The sequence below is a fragment of the Oncorhynchus gorbuscha genome, linkage group LG04, assembly GCF_021184085.1.
Source record: "Oncorhynchus gorbuscha isolate QuinsamMale2020 ecotype Even-year linkage group LG04, OgorEven_v1.0, whole genome shotgun sequence".
NCBI lineage: Eukaryota > Metazoa > Chordata > Actinopteri > Salmoniformes > Salmonidae > Oncorhynchus > Oncorhynchus gorbuscha.
Window position 1 is genome coordinate 70,206,587 of NC_060176.1, and position 19,900 is coordinate 70,226,486.

The 19,900-nt window shown below is 43.3% G+C and overlaps 1 protein-coding gene across 3 annotated transcripts in view; it reads left to right on the forward strand.

Annotated features, from left to right (window-relative positions):
- LOC124034592 (EGF-like repeat and discoidin I-like domain-containing protein 3) overlaps positions 1–19,695 on the forward strand; it is a 255,354-nt gene extending 235,659 nt beyond the window's left edge. For all 3 annotated transcript variants that reach the window (XM_046347990.1, XM_046347991.1, XM_046347992.1), the window contains 2 exons: positions 4,547–4,702; positions 17,323–19,695. In XM_046347990.1, the coding sequence (XP_046203946.1) occupies positions 4,547–4,702; positions 17,323–17,472 (306 nt within the window). In that variant the 3' untranslated portion in view covers positions 17,473–19,695. The remainder of the gene's footprint in view (positions 1–4,546; positions 4,703–17,322) is intronic.
- Positions 19,696–19,900: the final 205 nt, after the last annotated feature.

Genomic DNA, 19,900 nt, shown 5'->3' on the forward strand with positions numbered 1-19,900 from the left:
CTGTCACTGAACCTTTGCTCTAGGAGGGTGAGGCGACATGTGGCACTGTTAAAAGCAGTGCACACAGGTCGATTTGTCAGAGCGAGAAGGAAGTTCTGTGTTGAACTTTGCATGTCTTGCACTTAGCTCATCCCAGCAGGGGCTGGTCTCACGCCAATACAGCCAGTACTGAGCCTTTAGTATTTCCACTGTGAGTTAGGCCCTGAGGCAACAGAGGTGTACACACCTCTTACTTGACAGAACCCGCCTTTTGCCATGTCAGTGCTCAGCGGAGGCCTTATGTGATTTGACATCCCGCTGCCTCAAGTGGAAACGGTAGTCATTGAAGGGGTTGGGATTGTGTGTGTGTGTGTGTGTGTGTGTGTGTGTGTGTGTGTGTGTGTGTGTGTGTGTGTGTGTGTGTGTGTGTGTGTGTGTGTGTGTGTGTGTGTGTGTGTGTGTGTGTGTGTGTGTGTGTGTGTGTGTGTGTGTGTGTGTGTGTGTGTGTGTGTGTGTGTGTGTGTTAGGTGTTAGGTGTTACACTCTTATATTCCCATGTGGTGTCTCCCAGTTGGACTGGCCTGGAGTTGGAGCCAAGACTGTGATTATCAGGTCATCAGGCTTAAGCCTCGACACGACCACCTCTTCAACAGGCTTTCCCTGAGCGCATTTGGCCTGTTAAATCCATTGAGGTGGTGTTCTAGAACATGTTTGGAGCCTGTTTTGTGGGTTACTAGGGGATTCACAGATCGGGATCTGTGTTGACTCAACCAGTTGACATATAGAAACTCACACACATTTCTCCCTTCATAAAAAGAAACTCAACTGCATGTCTCGATACTATGGTGTTTTATTCAAATACAGGGCCCCTTGCTAAGATACAGGAAGAGACACTCCTATCCAGTTTGGGGTTGATTGGCCATGATATCATCCTGTCCAGTCCACATCCCTGCACGAACTGTACTTACAGTATACTAACCTGGCTCCTGTCCTATGCACTGTGTACACTCCACACACACTCACAAACCCAGGCACACACAAGCACATGCACACTTCCCCGCAGGATAGAAATTGGGTCAGGTTATATGAGCAGTGTAGATTAAATGAGTCTTCAACACACACAATTAAATCAGCACAGCTTGAGGGGGAGCTAGCTGCTGTCTGCTGCTATAGATGTATGGTATGGAGCAGCAGAGGGGATAACTGTGTTCCTCTACAGCAGTCAGCCCTCAGACAACACCACCACTTCAAATATGGACATGGGGATTACACGTCGACTTTCATCTTAATGAGCAGGCGAGGGAGTTTCTCACTCTTCCCTTACACTCTCTCTCTCTCTCTCTCTCTCTCTCTCTCTCTCTCTCTCTCTCTCTCTCTCTCTCTCTCTCTCTCTCTCTCTCTCTCTCTCTCTTTGTCTGTGAGAAACACATGTATATGTCGCCTCTTAGCACCATGACACAAATTCTAGCACCCCCAGGTGTTGCAGGGGCAGTGCTAATTAATTCTCCAAAACACATTTTGTGAATACGCAAATGTTTTCCGCAGTTGGGGGAAACGGGTGGAAATGGACAACAGGGGTTGGGGGTTGGGACTCTTGTGTCGTCTTCTACTCCCCCGAGGAGGAGACAGAGAAAGAAAGGTATGGTATTGTTTTTTGTGTGTCTTTCTCCACCACAACCATGCAGAGGTTGCTACAAAGACTTCAAAAGCCTCCGGTGTGCCAGGGTTAAGTGTGTTGGGGGAAGGTTGGGGGGTTGCCTGGCTCTAACAAGCTTATCTCACCCTTTAATTCGGTTTGGGCCATCAAAGTGTTGGGAGCTGGCTGCGCCAGAGGCGGTCGTATTTTTTGACCGCTACCTGTGACAGCAATTACAGGTTCCCCTTCAAGCGTGCCTTTGTTTTGGTGGCAGACTCGACTGGTTGGCCAGAATGAGATTACCTCTGCGCTGTGCTCTGCTTGGAGGGTAATCAAGCATTACAATGTGACGTGTCACTCCTTTTCTCAATGAGCAGCTTCCCTCTAAAGCTGTTTGCAATTATTGTAATTATAAAAGAGAGGTTACCATAAATGTATTTATATGCACAATAAGAACATACTGTAGCCCCCCCCCCCCTCAGAAACAGACATGAACACTTTGTTAAACAAAGAGGACGAAGGGTCTTTCAATTCTGGTTTTAGCAAACTATTTAAGCCCATGTGTATAATCTCCTACATGATATCAAGGTAAAGTGCCCTTGTACCAGGACTTAAATTAGGACCATAACTGTGCAACTGACGTACTACCGCAAAGAGCGAACCCATTTTATGTTGTTTTCAGAACCCCAAGAGCTGGCTGCTTACTCCATATCACATAACTCTGTTTTAGAAGAGCACAGAAAGATTGACAGCAAGCCATGGCTTTTCCTCCTTAAAAGTCACAGAGCAGGCCTGAGCCTGCCTGCCTGCTCCTCCAACAGGGTGTCTGTAGTGAAAACTTCTATGACTCCCTGGGGATTCACCCCAAAGTCTGTTAGGAGCTGGGAGGGTTGAACAGGACTGAAGGCATGCTCTGAAGCAATATCTGGGCTTCATGACAGGTGTTGTGGAGATGTGAGCTCATGTGCAACACGCGCCATAGTGACGCATGTTTGTGTGTGTAATGCATTGTGATATGTTGTATTGGGCGGCAGGTAGCCTAGCAGTTAAGAGAGAGTTGGTCCAATACTCTGAATGGTATTGGTTTGAATCCCGTGAAGAATCTACAGCCTACCTGAATCCTAAATGCTCCTGCAAGTCACTCTGGATAAAAACGTCTGCTAAATGACTAAAAGGTTCATGTAAAATTGTATTGCAATGCATAATAATATAATATCTGGAATGATGTACAGTAACGTAGAGTCATGTGAGGGTCTTGAAAACATGAGAGAGAAGCCACACTATCACATACTCACTCTGACCAGACTAATCGGGATAATCTATGGGCTCCTGCTGCATGTTGTAAATTCAGTTTAGGAAATCCAGCTCTCTGAATCATACTTCCCCTCTCTCTATTTGACCGCCATTCTCTCTCTGTCAATATGTTTTATTAGTTTCCATGCAATGGCAAAACTCAGCCTGTCCTCTCTCCAGCACGTGCATGGGACTTGTTGTCCATGGATCTGAAAAGACAGTTACAGTCATGATGTTATAGACATTAGGTCTTGATACTTTGCCACCACAGTTTGGCCATGCAACTGCAGAGAGTTTGATGATAGTGGTCAGCAAATGTTTTTTATTTTTCAAATCCAGACATTTACATTTGAGTAATTTAGCAGACACTCTTATCCAGCGCAACTAGGGTTAAGTGCCTTGCTAAAGTGCATATCAACAGATTTTTCACCGAGTCAACTTGGGAATCGAACCAGTAACTTTCAGTTGATGGCTTTTAACCACTAGACTTTCTGCCGCCCTGGACTTCTGGATCATTTGTGGTCAAAAACTATTTATGGTTCCTCTTTAAAACTGTCATCCATGGTTACTATGTTGAGCTCTAAGACATTACCTGAGAGTGCAATGTCAGGCAATTTATTTGATCCTTAAGCCACGCATTAAGGTGGTATTTTTATTGTCATGTGAAAGAGATTTAAAGGATCTTATCGTTGACAGAATGTAAAATGTATGACCCGAACATGACCTGTTCTTCTCCCTGGTTCCTCTGTGGGATGCAACCTGGTATGATTAGGGACTCAACATGCACACATTTGTTTGTTCATTTCCTCAGATGCAAGGCGATGTTGATTGAGGCTAAATTATGAAAGACAAAGTGAAAACACCTATAAGTCCATAATTCTGCTCAGATACTATAGATACATTTTCCCTCAATGCACAGTTCTATTCTCCAGGGATACCCATCTTACATTCAGTGTGCCTTGCTCGCAGGTTCTTCCACTTTAGATTGAAACAATGTATTGTTTTTGGCATTGTGAATTCACATACATTAGTCAACGCATAATAAATATAGAGATGCTAACCCAGACAAACCATTGACTTAATTGGTGGTAATTGCATGAAATCCTGCATGGGCTTGGTGATAGTAAAACAGATAGTTATGGTACATTCTGAACATTTGTTGTTATTGCGTGTTAAAGTCCAGGCTTAACACAACAGCCAGTAACATGGACTGTTGTGTTAGCTCTAAATAATGAGGAATAATTTAACCTTAAAAGTAAATGATGTAACAGCTACACTGTTTACTACCAAGCCCTTTGATGTAGGCTACAAATGAGAGTGTTAAAACATTTACCCATATGATGCTGCCCGGATTTCAGAAGCTGCAATGGCCGGCGATTTCTGCTCTGCTGAGGAGAGGCCTTGTTGTTCAATATGCTGTGAATAATTGAAGGTTACTTCTTGCAACCAAATGTACAATGTCTTTATAAATCGTCTCTGGAGATAAGAAGAGAAAAGATGCTGACGGACTGGATGGAGAAAATTCAGCATCACTGACACTTTCGTTTAGCTGAGTCAGAGAGGTGACTAAGTTTATTTCTCTCTCCCCTCCCCTCCACCCCACCCACCCCATTCTTTATCTCCCTCTCTGTCTCTCAGGTTGACATGCTCCTGCCTACTAAAATCACCGGCATCATCACCCAGGGGGCCAAGGACTTTGGCCATGTCCAGTTCGTCGGCTCCTACAAGGTGGCCTACAGCAACGATGGAGAGAGGTGGCTCCTATATCAAGATGAAAAACAGAAGAAGGACAAGGTGAGCCATCCACACTCCATGAAGATAACCAAACTGCTCCATTAGAAAATGCATGGATCACAAACACTGCATTCCCTGAGTAATGGAAGGAACAGTGTCTACCAGAACTCAAGCAGAAGTATTAGTAGTTATAAAAGCCAAACAATATTTCCACATTGAGCAGTAATATCCCAAATGCATCCAAATAAACATTTCCATTATGAAAACAAGAATAGCACCCCATTGAATGAAATAGTCAATGAATGGGAGAAGCAGAATGAATGGAGAAATGTGTTGTGCAGCCTGTAGTTGTCCAGATCTGTCCCTGTCTCATCTCTGTGTTAGCATTGCATCTTCTTATCTCGGGCTCCAGCACAGCTTGCCGCTGTCTCGTCCCCTGGATCAGATAAGGGCATGTTGTCTAGCAGTCCTAGTAGGTACACTGCCCGAAAAGGTGTTTGCGGTCCTTCAATAAAGTACACGTGTTCGTTCCAATCACCCACGCCAGCCAGCGGAAGGGAAGGAGGCTGTGGCAGGCTCCCAGCTATCAGGAGAGCAGCAACACTACTCGGGCTGTTGTTTTAGATGAGGCCTGTTTACTTTGCTACTCTCTGTGTGTTGTTTAAAGATAAGGACTTCATGGTGCTGTTGCTTATGGACTTACGATGGTCAGAGTAGAGCTAACCTGGGAGGAAACACACCTAAACACACACAGAGATCTCTTTATTTTTTAAATCCTGTAAAACACACTGGCAGCTTCCAGTCTCTGTTTAACAGAATATAGTGAACTACATTTTCCCAGAAGCATAAATTCACCAAATGAGCATAATGACAAGTGATCAAATTAGCTGTTTTATACAGTCAAATGTTGTTTCCTGAAGCAGGCTTTCATAACGGGAGAATGGCAAAGATAAGGGTTCTGAAACAGATATATAATGGTAACTTGTTATGTCACATATCACCCTCCAATGGGCACACATCAATTGACTGTATGCCCTCATGTGCCAATAAATGGTCAGTTTAGCGGCCCATGCCTGACAATACTTCTCCATCTGCTGTTTGAATGCCTCGCTTGAGGAGTTTATCATTTCAATGCCCAGGATGATCTTTGGATGCAGGCCACCGCGTTTTCAACCAATCTCAATTTTGAGCACTGGAAGACCTTCAAACGTTTGTCAAACCTGGCAGGACCGAGAGAGAAGAGGTAAATGAGACAATGGCAGGATCCTAGTAACCTTTTGTTTTGAAATCTATAGTTCCTCATTTGTAACGATAAGCGTAAACTAAGAATACATCGATAGTATATAATGGCACATTCATATGCTACATATGAAATAACAATTAATGAACTATGCAAGCCACAACAAAATATCCTATCAAAACATCCTAATTAGTGACCTTAATTCGAAAACCCGCAGACCCTCGGCGCTCCGTAGAATAGTTATTATTAATCAGTGTGTCACAGGACAGAGCTGTGATGAGCTTTCCAGATATATTACTTTTCAAGGTGTTTCCGCCTCTTAGGCATTTAATGCTAGAGGACGCATTAGGCTGCCGGACTCCAGAGGCGTTTCCTGTTACGCCACAGGCTTGGAGAGGTTGGTCGGGCTAAGAGCCCTGCGTGTGTGTCTATGGATTGATGCATGACTGTTTGAGAGAGAATCTGAGTGTGTGTTTATGCATTCATGCATGACTGTTTGAGAGAGAATCTGAGTGTGTGTTTATATGTGCACATTCATGCATGTGTGTGTGCAATACGGAGAGTGTGCGAATGTTTGTGTGTGTGTGTCTCTGTCTGGGTGGGGGTCTGGTTGGGCAGAGTGACTGAGCCTTGTAAATATTCTCTTCAAGTCTCTCCCCTCCTGAGCCTCAGTGTGGCAGAGACCGAGAGGAGAGGCCTCGGTCAGCATACAGATACCCTTGGACACAGACACTACCAGGGACATAGCCACAGACACTACCAGGGACATGTCCACAGACACTACCAGGAACATGGCCCCAGACACTACCAGGGACATGTCCACAGACACTACCAGGAACATGGCCCCAGACACTACCAGGAACATGGCCCCAGACACTACCAGGGACATGGCCACAGACACTACCAGGGACATGGCCCCAGACACTACCAGGGACATGGCCACAGACACTACCAGGGACATGGCCGCAGACACTACCAGGGACATGTCCACAGACACTACCAGGGACATGTCCACAGACACTACCAGGGACATGTCCACAGACACTACCAGGGACATGTCCATAGACTCTACCAGGGACATGTCCACAGACACTACCAGGGACATGTCCATAGACACTACCAGGGACATGTCCACAGACACTACCAGGGACATGGCCACAGACACTACCAGGGACATGGCCGCAGACACTACCAGGGACATGTCCACAGACACTACCAGGGACATGTCCACAGACTCTACCAGGGACTTGTCCACAGACACTACCAGGGACATAAACCATACATTCCATCGCTATCTATCTGTCTATCTATCAAACAAATGCTTATTCACACAGGAACACACACTTCCATTTATACACTGACACATGGAAACACTGACACACTCACACATTGATTTAACACAAGCAGACTTGTCAACATGCAAATCCTCACACTTGCACTCAAAAAAATGTACACATTCAGTGATAGCACCATCTTCGCAGCAGCCCACCGATCTCACTGCGGATTCCTATTTGCCAATATTTGCAGAGTACGTTGATGGGGGAAATCAAGCACAGAAGTAATTGATTCATGTGTAATGGTGTTCCACTTAGGTGCCAAAGGGTTAATTAGTCAGTGGACCTGCCAATTCCCCTCAGGTCAGAGGGTAACAGCATGTTAGATGGCATAAATACAATCATAGTTTAAGATTAACCACTAATAGCTCTCGTTTCCTCCCCCTTTGGCAGTGCTCTGTACACCACCACATCTGAAACATGCGGTGAAGGGTCAAGATTAGCTGTGATTCGGTCTATATTGCCTCGCCGCTTGAAGAAGTGGTTGGCTTGCGGATGTGAATTTGATTGAGCGGAACCAATGAAGGCAAGGCTGAGCTGAGATTGCCTTGCGTCACCCGAGCTAGCCACAAGCTACATAAGAGCTGGAGTTTGCTAGGCCTAGGAGACCTGCACTCTTCGCCTCTGCAGCAGTTTTGAATAATGAAGTATGGTCAGTGGTCAACCCCCTGAGTCCCCCCAGGCTCGTCCAGTAATGTACGCCCTTGACTGGCTCAGGCAGTAAAATCAATGCTGGGGAAAAGGCCGGCTCCTGGGTCAAACCAAAGGTGCGCCGCAGAACGGAAGGAGATGGACTATTCGGTACACAACCATTGGCGATTAGATTAGAGCGAAAGCAGTAAGCAGTCATTTCAAATCTCACTCTGTAGCATAGAAGTCCACCATAGGCTGTCAGTGAGGGCATGTGAGGGCACATGAATGGATGTCTTTGTTTGAGGAGGTTTGGAACACGGTGTGCCTTCTCAGAGAGGCTGCAGAAGTCTAGAGATTCAGGACGTGCTCAGTATGAACCAAGTCAAATAACTAGACCCAAACATCTGGCCTTTTCTTCCAACTCCCCTCATCTTGGCAGGGAGATGCATTTCTTTACTTTCAATTTTTACCTTTTTAAAGACTGTTTTTGAAAAATATACAAATAATTGACTTTGTTTATTGTACTTGTGCGTTATAAAGTTTGGACCCAGTCAGTGAACTTCTAGATTTTCAATTTTTATTTACTGTATTTCAATTACTTCCAAATATATTTTATTTGGTCTAGTATTTTGATATTTTATTATTTTAAAATTAAAGTAGCTGAATATTGGAATGTATTTGGAAATACACCTGGAAAGTGTTGGCGTGTATTTGAAAATACTCAAGTATAATTTTAAATTAAATATTTAAACATTCCCATGCATTTCAACAAAGGTCTGTTTGGTATTTGAAATAATTCATTTTGAAAAAAGATTATATGAAAAACATGTTTTAAATAGTAGGCTATTTGTAGGAAATTATTAGGAAATACTTACAATAGAAGTAGTTGATTCGGGTCATATTATTAGAAAGTATGAAAATACACTGTACATAAGTATCTCAATTACAAATAACTAAATACTCATGTATTTGAACCCAGGTCTACTATTTTCCAAGTAAAACCACAAGGGCAAGTCAGTAGGCTTCATCCTATTTTTCACTTTCTCTTCTCCTCTTTCTCACTGTTTGTTACTGTTTGTTCTTTTTTAGTGGTCCTGCAGATCTCTTGTTCCACCCTGTTTGTTTCATAGAGAGAGCCTGACAGTGTGGAAGTCTCTGGATGGCTCCGGAGAGATCCTTGTCATATTTCAATCAACTGCTGTTATTCTATTCTTGCTGGCCTCCCTGTTGTAATAGCTCAACTGTATCTTGTGTCTGCTATATTACCGTTGTGGCAGCACTCCTGCAATTGATACCACCGGTTCTCTTCTCCCGAGCCCAATAGACTTCAATTAAACTGTACAATAATAGCAAGGGTAAAGATTTTAGGTCCATACAGATCAGTTTAACAACGTGTAAGATTTGATACAGGCCCTTCTCCAAAATGTTTTTTATTCTCCAACATTCCTCCATGATAGAATGAGCTTCAATATTTGGTGTATTGCTCTATTAAATCTACTGTAAATTGCCTCTCTGCACCGAAACTTGATGGGATATGACCACTCTTCTTTGTTTTTAGGAAGTGGAACATGTCACAAATTGCCCTGCTGTGGAGAGAATGGAGTTATAGAAATGTTAATAGTGAGCTGAAAACGGTTAAGAAAGTCCCCAATAATGGATTTCTAGATATATCCATAGCATAAGCAACATTGCAATCTATTGCACTCTTATTGCTGTCAATAGTCAGCAGAAAACGGTTAAGAAAGTCCCCAATAATGGATTTCTAAATCTATCCATAGCAATAGTAACCTTGCAATCTATTGCACTCTTATTGCTGTCAATAGTCAGCAGAAAACGGTTAAGAAAGTCCCCAATAATGGATTTCTAAATCTATCCATAGCAATAGTAACCTTGCAATCTATTGCACTCTTATTGTCGTATTCATGGTCTAGAAATGGGATTTTTATTTATCAGCCTTTATTTCTGTACGTGTTGCACCTCAAATCGCATGCTCATTACTTCAACTAACAAGTTAACAATCCAAGAGCAAAATCCCTTCTGTGGAATGAAGACTTCCACTGCACCCTGTCAGCACTACACTCCAATGTTGAGTTAATGTCTTACCATGTTGAGTTAATGTCTTTCAGGACACTGTGCCGATTTAGCCAGGGAGTTAGATAGAAAATACACATTAAAGTGCAGGTGGAAGAAGGTGAAGTGATGTTGAATATTTCTCTCTTTTTTATTCCCCTGTGTTTTTAAGCAGTTTAATCAGGTATTCTCCTACTCAGGTATTCTGATCGGTGGGCCTGGTCAGGCACAGGAGAGAGGGGAGGGAATGGATGACCGGGAGAGGGCCGAGCTCTGATACTCGTTAACACTAGAACCGCTGGGCCTCGATGGACGCCCCCTTCAAACTAATGAGGAGTCATTCTGACTGCAACATTCCAGCAGAGCAATTGATATATTTCATATACAGTGGAGAGAACAAGTACTTGATACCCTGCCGATTTTGCAGGTTTTCCTACTTACAAAGCATGTGGAGTTCTGTAATTTTTATCATAGGTACACTTCAACTGTGAGAGACGGAATCTAAAACAAAAATCCAGAAAATCACATTGTATGATTTTTAAGTAATTAATTTGCATTTTATTGCACCATTGTGGAGTACAATGGCTGTGCAGGTGCCTTGTTTTGCACAGAGGGAGAGAGCTCCCATCTCACTTTGTTCATGGTGCCGGCCAGACTTTTCAAGCAACTTGTTCGCCAATAACCGTGAAGTGAAGAAATTGTCCATGTTGACATTTCTCCCCTTGCCTACATAAAGTTCTACAAGCCTCATCACCACATTCTCCGACACTCGCTCACCTGCTAGGCGATGTGGAATTATCCCAGATATTGAAAGCAATTCGGAATGTACAATTACGTACACTCTCACTGTGTAGGCTACTGTAAATAGGCCAGAGTTGACTGATAAGACTGCTTTGATTCGGTGGACTGATATAGAGTACATACCATTTTAAAATGAGGCCTATAATTACAATAGAATGGCCCGCCCTGTTCTTCATTCACAATTGGTGATTAAATAATTATGCATCGTTCGGTTCCCCTCACTTATCAACTCACCCATTCTTCCCATCATACTTTACTTCATTTATTTAATCTGTTGTTATATGTGTGAAATTAGTTTCGGTATATAGTTTAGGTTCAGTTTTGAGGCAATTGTCGGGGTCATTGTCAGCTGGGCACTTTCAAATGTTGGAAGAAGGAGACGGGCAGGTCATACTGTTGGGAGTAGACGGGCAGGCCATACTGTTGGGAGAAGGAGACGGGCAGGCCATACTGTTGGGAGAAGGAGACGGGCAGGCCATACTGTTGGGAGGAGACGGGCAGGCCATACTGTTGGGAGAAGGAGACGGGCAGGCCATACTGTTGGGAGAAGGAGACGGGCAGGCCACACTGTTGGGAGGAGACGGGCAGGCCATACTGTTGGGAGAAGGAGACAGGCAGGCCATACTGTTGGGAGGAGACGGGCAGGCCATACTGTTGGGAGGAGACGGGCAGGCCATTCTGTTGAGAGAAGGAGATGGGCAGGCCATACTGTTGGGAGAAGGAGCTGGGCAGGCCATACTGTTGGGAGGAGACGGGCAGGCCATTCTGTTGAGAGAAGGAGATGGGCAGGCCATACTGTTGGGAGGAGACGGGCAGGCCATTCTGTTGAGAGAAGGAGATGGGCAGGCCATACTGTTGGGAGAAGGAGATGGGCAGGCCATACTGTTGGGAGGAGACGGGCAGGCCATTCTGTTGGGAGAAGGAGACGGGCAGGCCATACTGTTGAGAGAAGAAGACGGGCAGGCCATACTGTTGGGAGAAGGAGGCGGGCAGGCCATACTGTTGGGAGGAGACGGGCAGGCCATACTGTTGGGAGAAGGAGACGGGCAGGCCATTCTGTTGGGAGGAGACGGGAAGGCCATACTGTTGGGAGAAGGACAGGGGCGGTCCATACTGTTGGGAGAAGGAGAGGAATAGTCCATACTGTTGGGAGAAGGAGATGGGCAGGCCATACTGTTGGGAGGAGGAGAGGAATAGGCCATACTGTTGGGAGAAGGAGATGGGCAGGCCATACTGTTGGGAAAAGGAGACGGGCAGGCCATACTGTTGAGAGAAGGAGACGGGCAGGCCACACTGTTGGGAGAAGGAGACGGGCAGGCCATACTGTTGGGAGAAGGAGACTGGCAGGCCACACTGTTGGGAGAGGGAGACTGGCAGGCCACACTGTTGGGAGAAGGAGACTGGCAGGCCACACTGTTGGGAGAAGGAGACTGGCAGGCCACACTGTTGGGAGAAGGAGACGGGCAGGCCACACTGTTGGGAGAAGGAGACGGGCAGGCCATACTGTTGAGAGAAGGAGACGGGCAGGCCACACTGTTGGGAGAAGGAGACTGGCAGGCCACACTGTTGGGAGAAGGAGACGGGCAGGCCATACTGTTGGGAGGAGACGGGCAGGCCATACTGTTGGGAGGAGACGGGCAGGCCATATTGTTGGGAGGAGACAGACAGGCCATACTGTTGGGAGAAGGAGACGGGCAGGCCATACTGTTGGGAGAAGGAGACGGGCAGGCCATACTGTTGGGAGAAGGAGACGGGCAGGCCATTCTGTTGGGAGGAGACAGGCAGGCCATACTGTTGGGAGTAGGAGACGGGCAGGCCATACTGTTGAGAGAAGGAGACGGACGGTCTATACTGTTGGGAGAAGGAGAGGGGCGGTCCATACTGTTGGGAGAAGGAGAGGAGTAGTCCATACTGTTGGGAGAAGGAGATGGGCAGGCCATACTGTTGGGAGGAGGAGAGGATTAGGCCATACTGTTGGGAGAAGGAGATGGGCAGGCCATACTGTTGGGAAAAGGAGAGGAGCAGGCCATACTGTTGGGAGAAGGAGAGGAGCAGTCCACACTGTTGAGAAAAGGAGGGGCTACGGGGTAAACCATTCAAAAACAGGACATGCCCTCCTTAAACTGGTTATAACTCCAGTTCTTATTGTGATATTAAATTTCTAACAATGTCAGTGAGGAAAAGTCAAGTACAGAGGAGGGCATCACTTAAAAAATGGCAGAGTAATCACATATTTTTCAAATGTCATGTGCAGTTACAATTACTGCTTTAGCGGTTCTAGGGTTAAAGGTGTTGGTGTTTGTCTGCAGACCTGTGGTAGGGAATGACTGAAGCCATGTGACTGTTGGCACCTCAATTGGCTTGAACGGAGTGAATGGAATGGTATCAAACATATCACACAGATGGTTACCATGTGTTTGATACCATTCCATTCTGGAGAGGATGGCAGTTGTTTTTATGGGCTCCTGACCAATTGAGGTATTTGGTGTATTTTATTGCACTAATCTTAACTTTTTTGTACATAATGTTTCCGTCAACGTTTCCTACCTATACTTTATCCCTACCTATATGTACATACAGTATCTACCTCAGTTACACTGTACCCCTGCACATTGACTCGGAACTGGTACCCCGTGTATATAGCCAAGTTATCGTTACTCATAGTGTATTTATTCCTTGTGTTATTGTTTTTCAATTTATTCCTATTATTTGTATTTTTTTAATATATATTTTCCACTATTTATCTCTGCATTGTTGGGAAGGGCCCGTAGGTAAGCATTTCCCTGTTAGTCTACACCTGTTGTTTACGAAGCATGTAACAGATATATTTTATTTTATTTTATTCACTCTATTCCAGCCATTATTTTGAGCCTTCCTCCCCTCAAAAGCCTCATGTGGAATGGAGGTGGGAGAAAGAGCGGTAGGAAAGAACTAGGGACGAGAAACTGTAGGATGAAGAGTTGGTCCTTAACTGTACAGCATGCTGTATGAGTAGACGTGTGAATACCAAAGACATTCTTAATCGAATCCAGAATAGGAGAGACATGATCAAGAGAAAAATACCAAATGACACAGGAGGAGGAGAGAGAAACAGATGAGGAGAGACATGAGGAGAGAGAAAAATACCAAATGACACAGGAGGAGGAGAGAGAAACAGATGAGGAGAGACATGAGGAGAGAGAAAAATACCAAATGACACAGGAGGAGGAGAGAGAAACAGATGAGGAGAGACATGAGGAGAGAGAAAGTCATTACTTACATGTCCATGTTTTGCATGCCTTGTGTGTGTGTGTGTGTGTGTGTGTGTGTGTGTGTGTGTGTGTGTGTGTGTGTGTGTGTGTGTGTGTGTGTGTGTGTGTGTGTGTGTGTGTGTGTGTGTGTGTGTGTGTGTGTGTGTGTGTGTGTGTGTGTGTGTGTGTGTGTGTGTGTGTGTTTAAACCTACCAGACTGCTTCCCCCATCAATCAGAGGCTGGATTGCCTGTCACCCTCTATTCATGCAGATAAGGGCCCTTGAGGCCCCCTGTGTTGCACTACCACCAGAGATCCAGGGGTAAACTGGAGTATGATGCAACCACTCTACCTAAACCCATTCCAACAGCTCCTCAAGGGACTGTAGGGTGGTTGTGTATCTGTTGTCGCCCTTTTTGGGTTAAACACCTCCATCAGAATATTGTGTTCACTTTAGACCTTCACTGTATCTGCATCCAGCAGACTGGTTTAATGGTCCAGATTAGAGTCTTGTGTGGTCATGAGTCTATAACACGTGTGTCTGTTGTTTCCACCAAGACCTCCTCTGTTCCAGCAAAATGAAATGTGGTTGCATTGGTGGGTTTGCTATGCTGGCGATGCCGGAACTTTGATGTTTGAATAGCTGCATGTATTTGGAAGCACACTTCCATGAGATCATATTTGATTAGAATAAATCATTATTTGATTGACTTGTTTTCATACTTTGGTTTTTACTAAGGCTAATTCAGATTTCCTCCAATCCTCCATTTAAACCTATTTAATTGAAGAATCAAGGGACGATTAATTTGATGGGGGATTGTGTACAAAGAGTTTCTAAAATGTGTGGCAAATTAGTTCACATAGAATAAACATGAAAATATTTGTCATTTGTATTATCTTCAAGCTCCAAGAGATAGTGTCTTCAAAAGCAGTTTATTGGTGTAAACATCAACAGTATCCATTTTGGGCTCACTATTTGCATCCGTTTTTAGGACTCTGGTCTGGACCATTAAACCAGTCTGCTGGATAATGTCTTCACCTTGAGTGTGAGGGGTATCGGAGATTCACAGATTTGGCATTCACGCCTCTAAGTAAATGTGGAGTGGTTTTTGGAGAGGAACCTGACATGTTTGTGGAATAGGGAGGTGTGGGCATCTTTTGTGAATGTATTTGCAGATTGCAATAAAAGACAACATCATTCATTGTACATAAATACAGACTCGAGTGAGTGCGTCAGACATGTTGATCATATCTGACGTCAACAGTCATAAATCAAATCATGTGTGGAAGTCAATGGGAGATTTGCACGAAAGGGTCACATCCACATATCTCGTGTCGAATTACATAATGTCTACTTGTTTTTTTTTACAGAAAAGCAACATGAACTTTAACAAGGCCCATATTGATGTATAGAAAACGGCACAGAACCAGTTCTAACTCTCCATTATTACACTACTAAATCAGAGTTAGGACTTTTTCCTGACTATGTGATCTGACAGGGAAAAACGCTTGGCCCTAATGAAATAACATTTTATTGGTTGCATACATATATCTTTCAGATTTTATCGCAGATGCAGCAAAATGCTTGTATTTCTAGCTCCAACAGTGCAGTAATACCTAACAATGCAAAACAATACACACAAATTCAAAAATGAAATGAGAAAGGAATTAAGACATTAAGAAATATCAGAAAGAGCAATGTCATATTCTGAATATAAATATGTATGTATATTATGGTATGTATAGACATTATGGACAGTAAATGAATAAAGGTGTGTACAGCAGTAGGATGAGCCTTGACTAGAATACTGTATATACTGTACATATGAAGTGGGTAAAACAGCATATACACATTATTAAAGTTACCAGTGTTCAATGACTATGCACATAGGGCGGCAGTATCTCAGGTGGGTGGTAGCTGGCTAGTAAAAGTGACGAAGTTCAGGGCAGGGTACTGGGCGGAGGCTTTATGTGCCCTACTCACTGTGCCCAGTCAGAACTGCAGTAATTCTAGAGCTTTCAGCATACTCTCCCAGGGCTTGTATAGGGCTGATGATAAGGACTTGGTATGAGTGCTATCGCTGATCATACCCAGGGCCCCAGAAAAGCCATTGAGAAGACATCCTCCCTAGTGGCAGAATTACCTTGGTGCGTGTTAGCGATCTGTGGAATATTTTGGGAATTGAGCAGTCTGAAGTGACTATGAAGTGTCTTGCAGTAGGAGAATAATGCAGGCCTTCTCACTGCTCTCTTCAGTAAGGAGAAGGATTCTTCGAGTGGAAATGCGGTGTGGCTTGCTAAAGTGTCATTATTTCACAGGAATCCTGTGCACCATGCAGCAGAACACGTCAAAGGAGATCAGAAACGGAATGTGTTTATCTTTTGAGACCTTCCTACCATACATACCAGCTAGAGTTCCCTTACATCATGACTGAATGTCCTTGGTCCTGGGGGACCCACAGGAATGAACTTTGTATTTGATCATCAACACCTAATCGTCAAGCCCTGGATTAGTTCAATGAATCAGATGTGTTGGTGCTGGGCAAGAAAAGGTTTTGCCCCCCAGTGGGGCCCCAGGAACAGGACTGAGAAAGCCTGAGAAAACCATAGAAAGGTGTCTGAAAGAAGGTTTTCTAGGGATCATAGTTGGCTAATGTCAAGTCAACCACTCAGAATGTCTTCAACACCTGCAGGGATCCGTCCCACTGGTTTTCCATTTCACATAATGGCGAGTCCCATTACATCCCAATTAAATAGTCATAATCACGCTCGTTTAATTGAAATGATCACGGCCTTCAATGAAGCGGTCCCAGTAGGTACCTATCACCCATATTCCATTTAATTCTACTGTCGATTAACCACACTTAGACACAAGGCTTGTATTTATCAACAACACAGTGTGCATCCCAATACATTTGTTATGCTTGTTTATATTTGAATATTTTATTCTCGCTCGCTTAACTACATATCAGCAGAGAGATTGATAATTTGCTTCTGGGCTGTTGTTTAACAAACTGCCTATCTATTGGGTTTTGTTGGATGCTACTGCCCCAAGAATGGTCTGCCGTGAGGGAAATGACAATAGGATGCTACAGTAACACCACTGCCATGTGTTTTCTATGGCCACAAAGCACAGGTCTTGACCATCTTTCTGGGCATTGACGTTATGGAAATGTAGCCATCAGAATTATGTAGCCTACACAGCATGTCCATCTCTCTTTATCTTCTTCTAACCTTTGCTCTTGTTATCCTTTCTTATTTCCCTTTGTTTGCGTGATGAGGTGCACATATGCTAATAAGCTTTCTGTGGTCTGTGTGGGTGTTCAAGATCACAATTCATTTAATGTCATTCCCACTGTCCTTCCTTTCGCAGGTGTTCCAAGGAAACTTTGACAATGACACGCACAGAAAGAATGTGATAGCTCCGCCCATCTACGCCCGATTTGTCCGGATCCTTCCATGGTCGTGGTACAGCAGGATCACATTGCGTGCAGAGTTACTGGGATGCACAGAGGAAGAGTGACCACCCCTCCCCCACCCCCCTTTAATAATGGATCATCTAGCCCAGATCCAGTGTTTCAATATAAACTGTGCAACCTGTAAAAAGAAATCAATTTCAAATGGATTTTTCAAGAATACGTGTTTGGTTGTGTTGGGTTGCTGTCTGTTTTTTGTACAATGATTTAAACCTGTCCTTGTCCTATTTTTTTTTTTTTTGTGGTTAATGTCTTTTATTTTTCTCCAGATTTCCATCGTGTTTGGAATGAACTTGTGTAACATATTTGACTGGCAGGGGTGGGGGAGTGGGGAGGGGAATCACACTCTGATTTAAACGTATTGCCATGGAAGCTACTGTACGGTGTCACTTTTTAACAAAGACGACATGAAACCTATCTACCATGCTTCATTGGACATTATTAACCCCACTTCAACTCATAGCGGAACTATCCAAGAAATCCTTCAACGATGACAACTAAAATACTACAGTGACAGATATATTTTACACCTCTTCAAGCCAGGCTTTTACCATTGCTGACACTGACATTGTAACGCAAGTCAAAAACAACAACAATGCCATTGTATTTTATGTAAAACACTTAATAATTGCATGGTGCATAAATTATTATATTAAATGTATATTATGACAAATCATTTATAACTCCTTCCCTAAGAGCAATCGCTTTGTTTTAGGGATCTATTTTTACGTGCATTTTAAATAGTTCTGATACACACCTCAAAAGCTTAAAGAGTGACTGATCTGCTCGACGAATAACAAGCAGTATAGACACTGAGCTTGATGGGCTAGCTGATTGACGAGTCCAAATGCTCTCATCTTTTTATTGCTTCTTTAATTTATTTCAATGTAATTAGCATTTCAAGAAATGTACTTGGAATTACGTCACAATTGTATAATTGTATACTTTGTTTACTTTTCTTTTTGTCTGCTTTTTTATCCTGCCCAATTCTGCCTTTACAATATACTTTTGAATCAATTTGAAAAGCTCAGGATAGAAGACATCCATCCATACCTACAATTTTATCATTTCTAAGAGTAAGCCCTCCTTTTAATATAATATTTTACATTTACAGACATTACCATGGCAATTAAATTAATAAAATGACAAACTTACTTCACAGAAATACTTTCTTTCTTTATTTATTTTTTTTTTATATCAAAATACATAGTGACAGCATAACACAAACAGCTTTCTATTCATCCATTTTCCCCAAAAAACAAAGTAAGAACTTTGAATATATAAATATCTGTCTTTGTCTTTGATATGTACAATGCACATTATCAGTTGTTGTTTCAGTATGTCACTGTATTTCAGTGTTGCATTTTAAAGTATCATTACGTGCAACATAAAAAAATAATATTTGATTGACACCAGAAATATCATAATAGTCAAGGACTTATGCCCATTTTTTGCAATATGATTAGGGAAAAAAGCCACTTGACTTTTACCCTAGTTTGTGCAATTTCCAATCTGAATGTCCCTGGAGTGACCTTTATGATATTGGGACTATACGTCCAAAAAAGAAAGTTTTCCGATGTTATTCGTTCATAATCCTGAAACCCATATACGCTGATAGAGCGATTTTGTTTGAACAACATTGGATGTGAAGTTGCTATTGGTGTAAAACAGTGTAACATTTGTTAGATCCATGGACACAGCATAAGCGTCATGCCATACAACTAACTCACTTTTTACAATGGATGTATTTGGCTAGGCATAATGTTTTTTGTTTAATATTTTGATATGTTGGCTTTTGACGAGCTATTTACTAGTATTTCTTGTCCAGCTGTTCCTGTCTCCACAAGGTTGTCTGCTTGATTTATCATCCTAGATGGCTGCCTGTGTGCACTTTTCACAACGGGATTTTTACTGACCAATGGATATGGCAGCATGACGTATTAGGAGGGATACAGTATCAATTATGTCCATGTCCACAGGCACATTTTGTTATAACATTATGTTACAGGTCCTTTACTTTGCACTCACCATTGCTGCATTGTAAAACCTTGGCTAACTGGTGAAGGGGAACCAGCATGTCCATATTGTGTTTCTGTGTCAACTCATTCTGAGTATCAAGCGCTATCTAGCAAAGTGTACCAATTATATGCTGATTAGTCCAAGCTTGCGAAGGAGAGTCAGAAACTAATACTGTGTACAGCTGAAAAAAAATGTTGCTTCAAACAAGAGCTCTTTCAGTTTGACCAATAAAAATATGTCTGTGAATCGAATGGCTTTCCTTTTTTTGCTCGCAAAGGTGTCACGTATCCCGTCTTTAATAGGAGTCTTTTCTCGTTCTCTGATCATGCTCTGCTTTCTCCCAGCGTCTGATTACACGTGGCTGTGCTTTAGCGTGTCGCCTTCATTGATTTACCGTAGGCTGCCATGCTTATTTCCTTCATTGCACTTTCAACTTCATTCTCTTTGCTGTGGCAG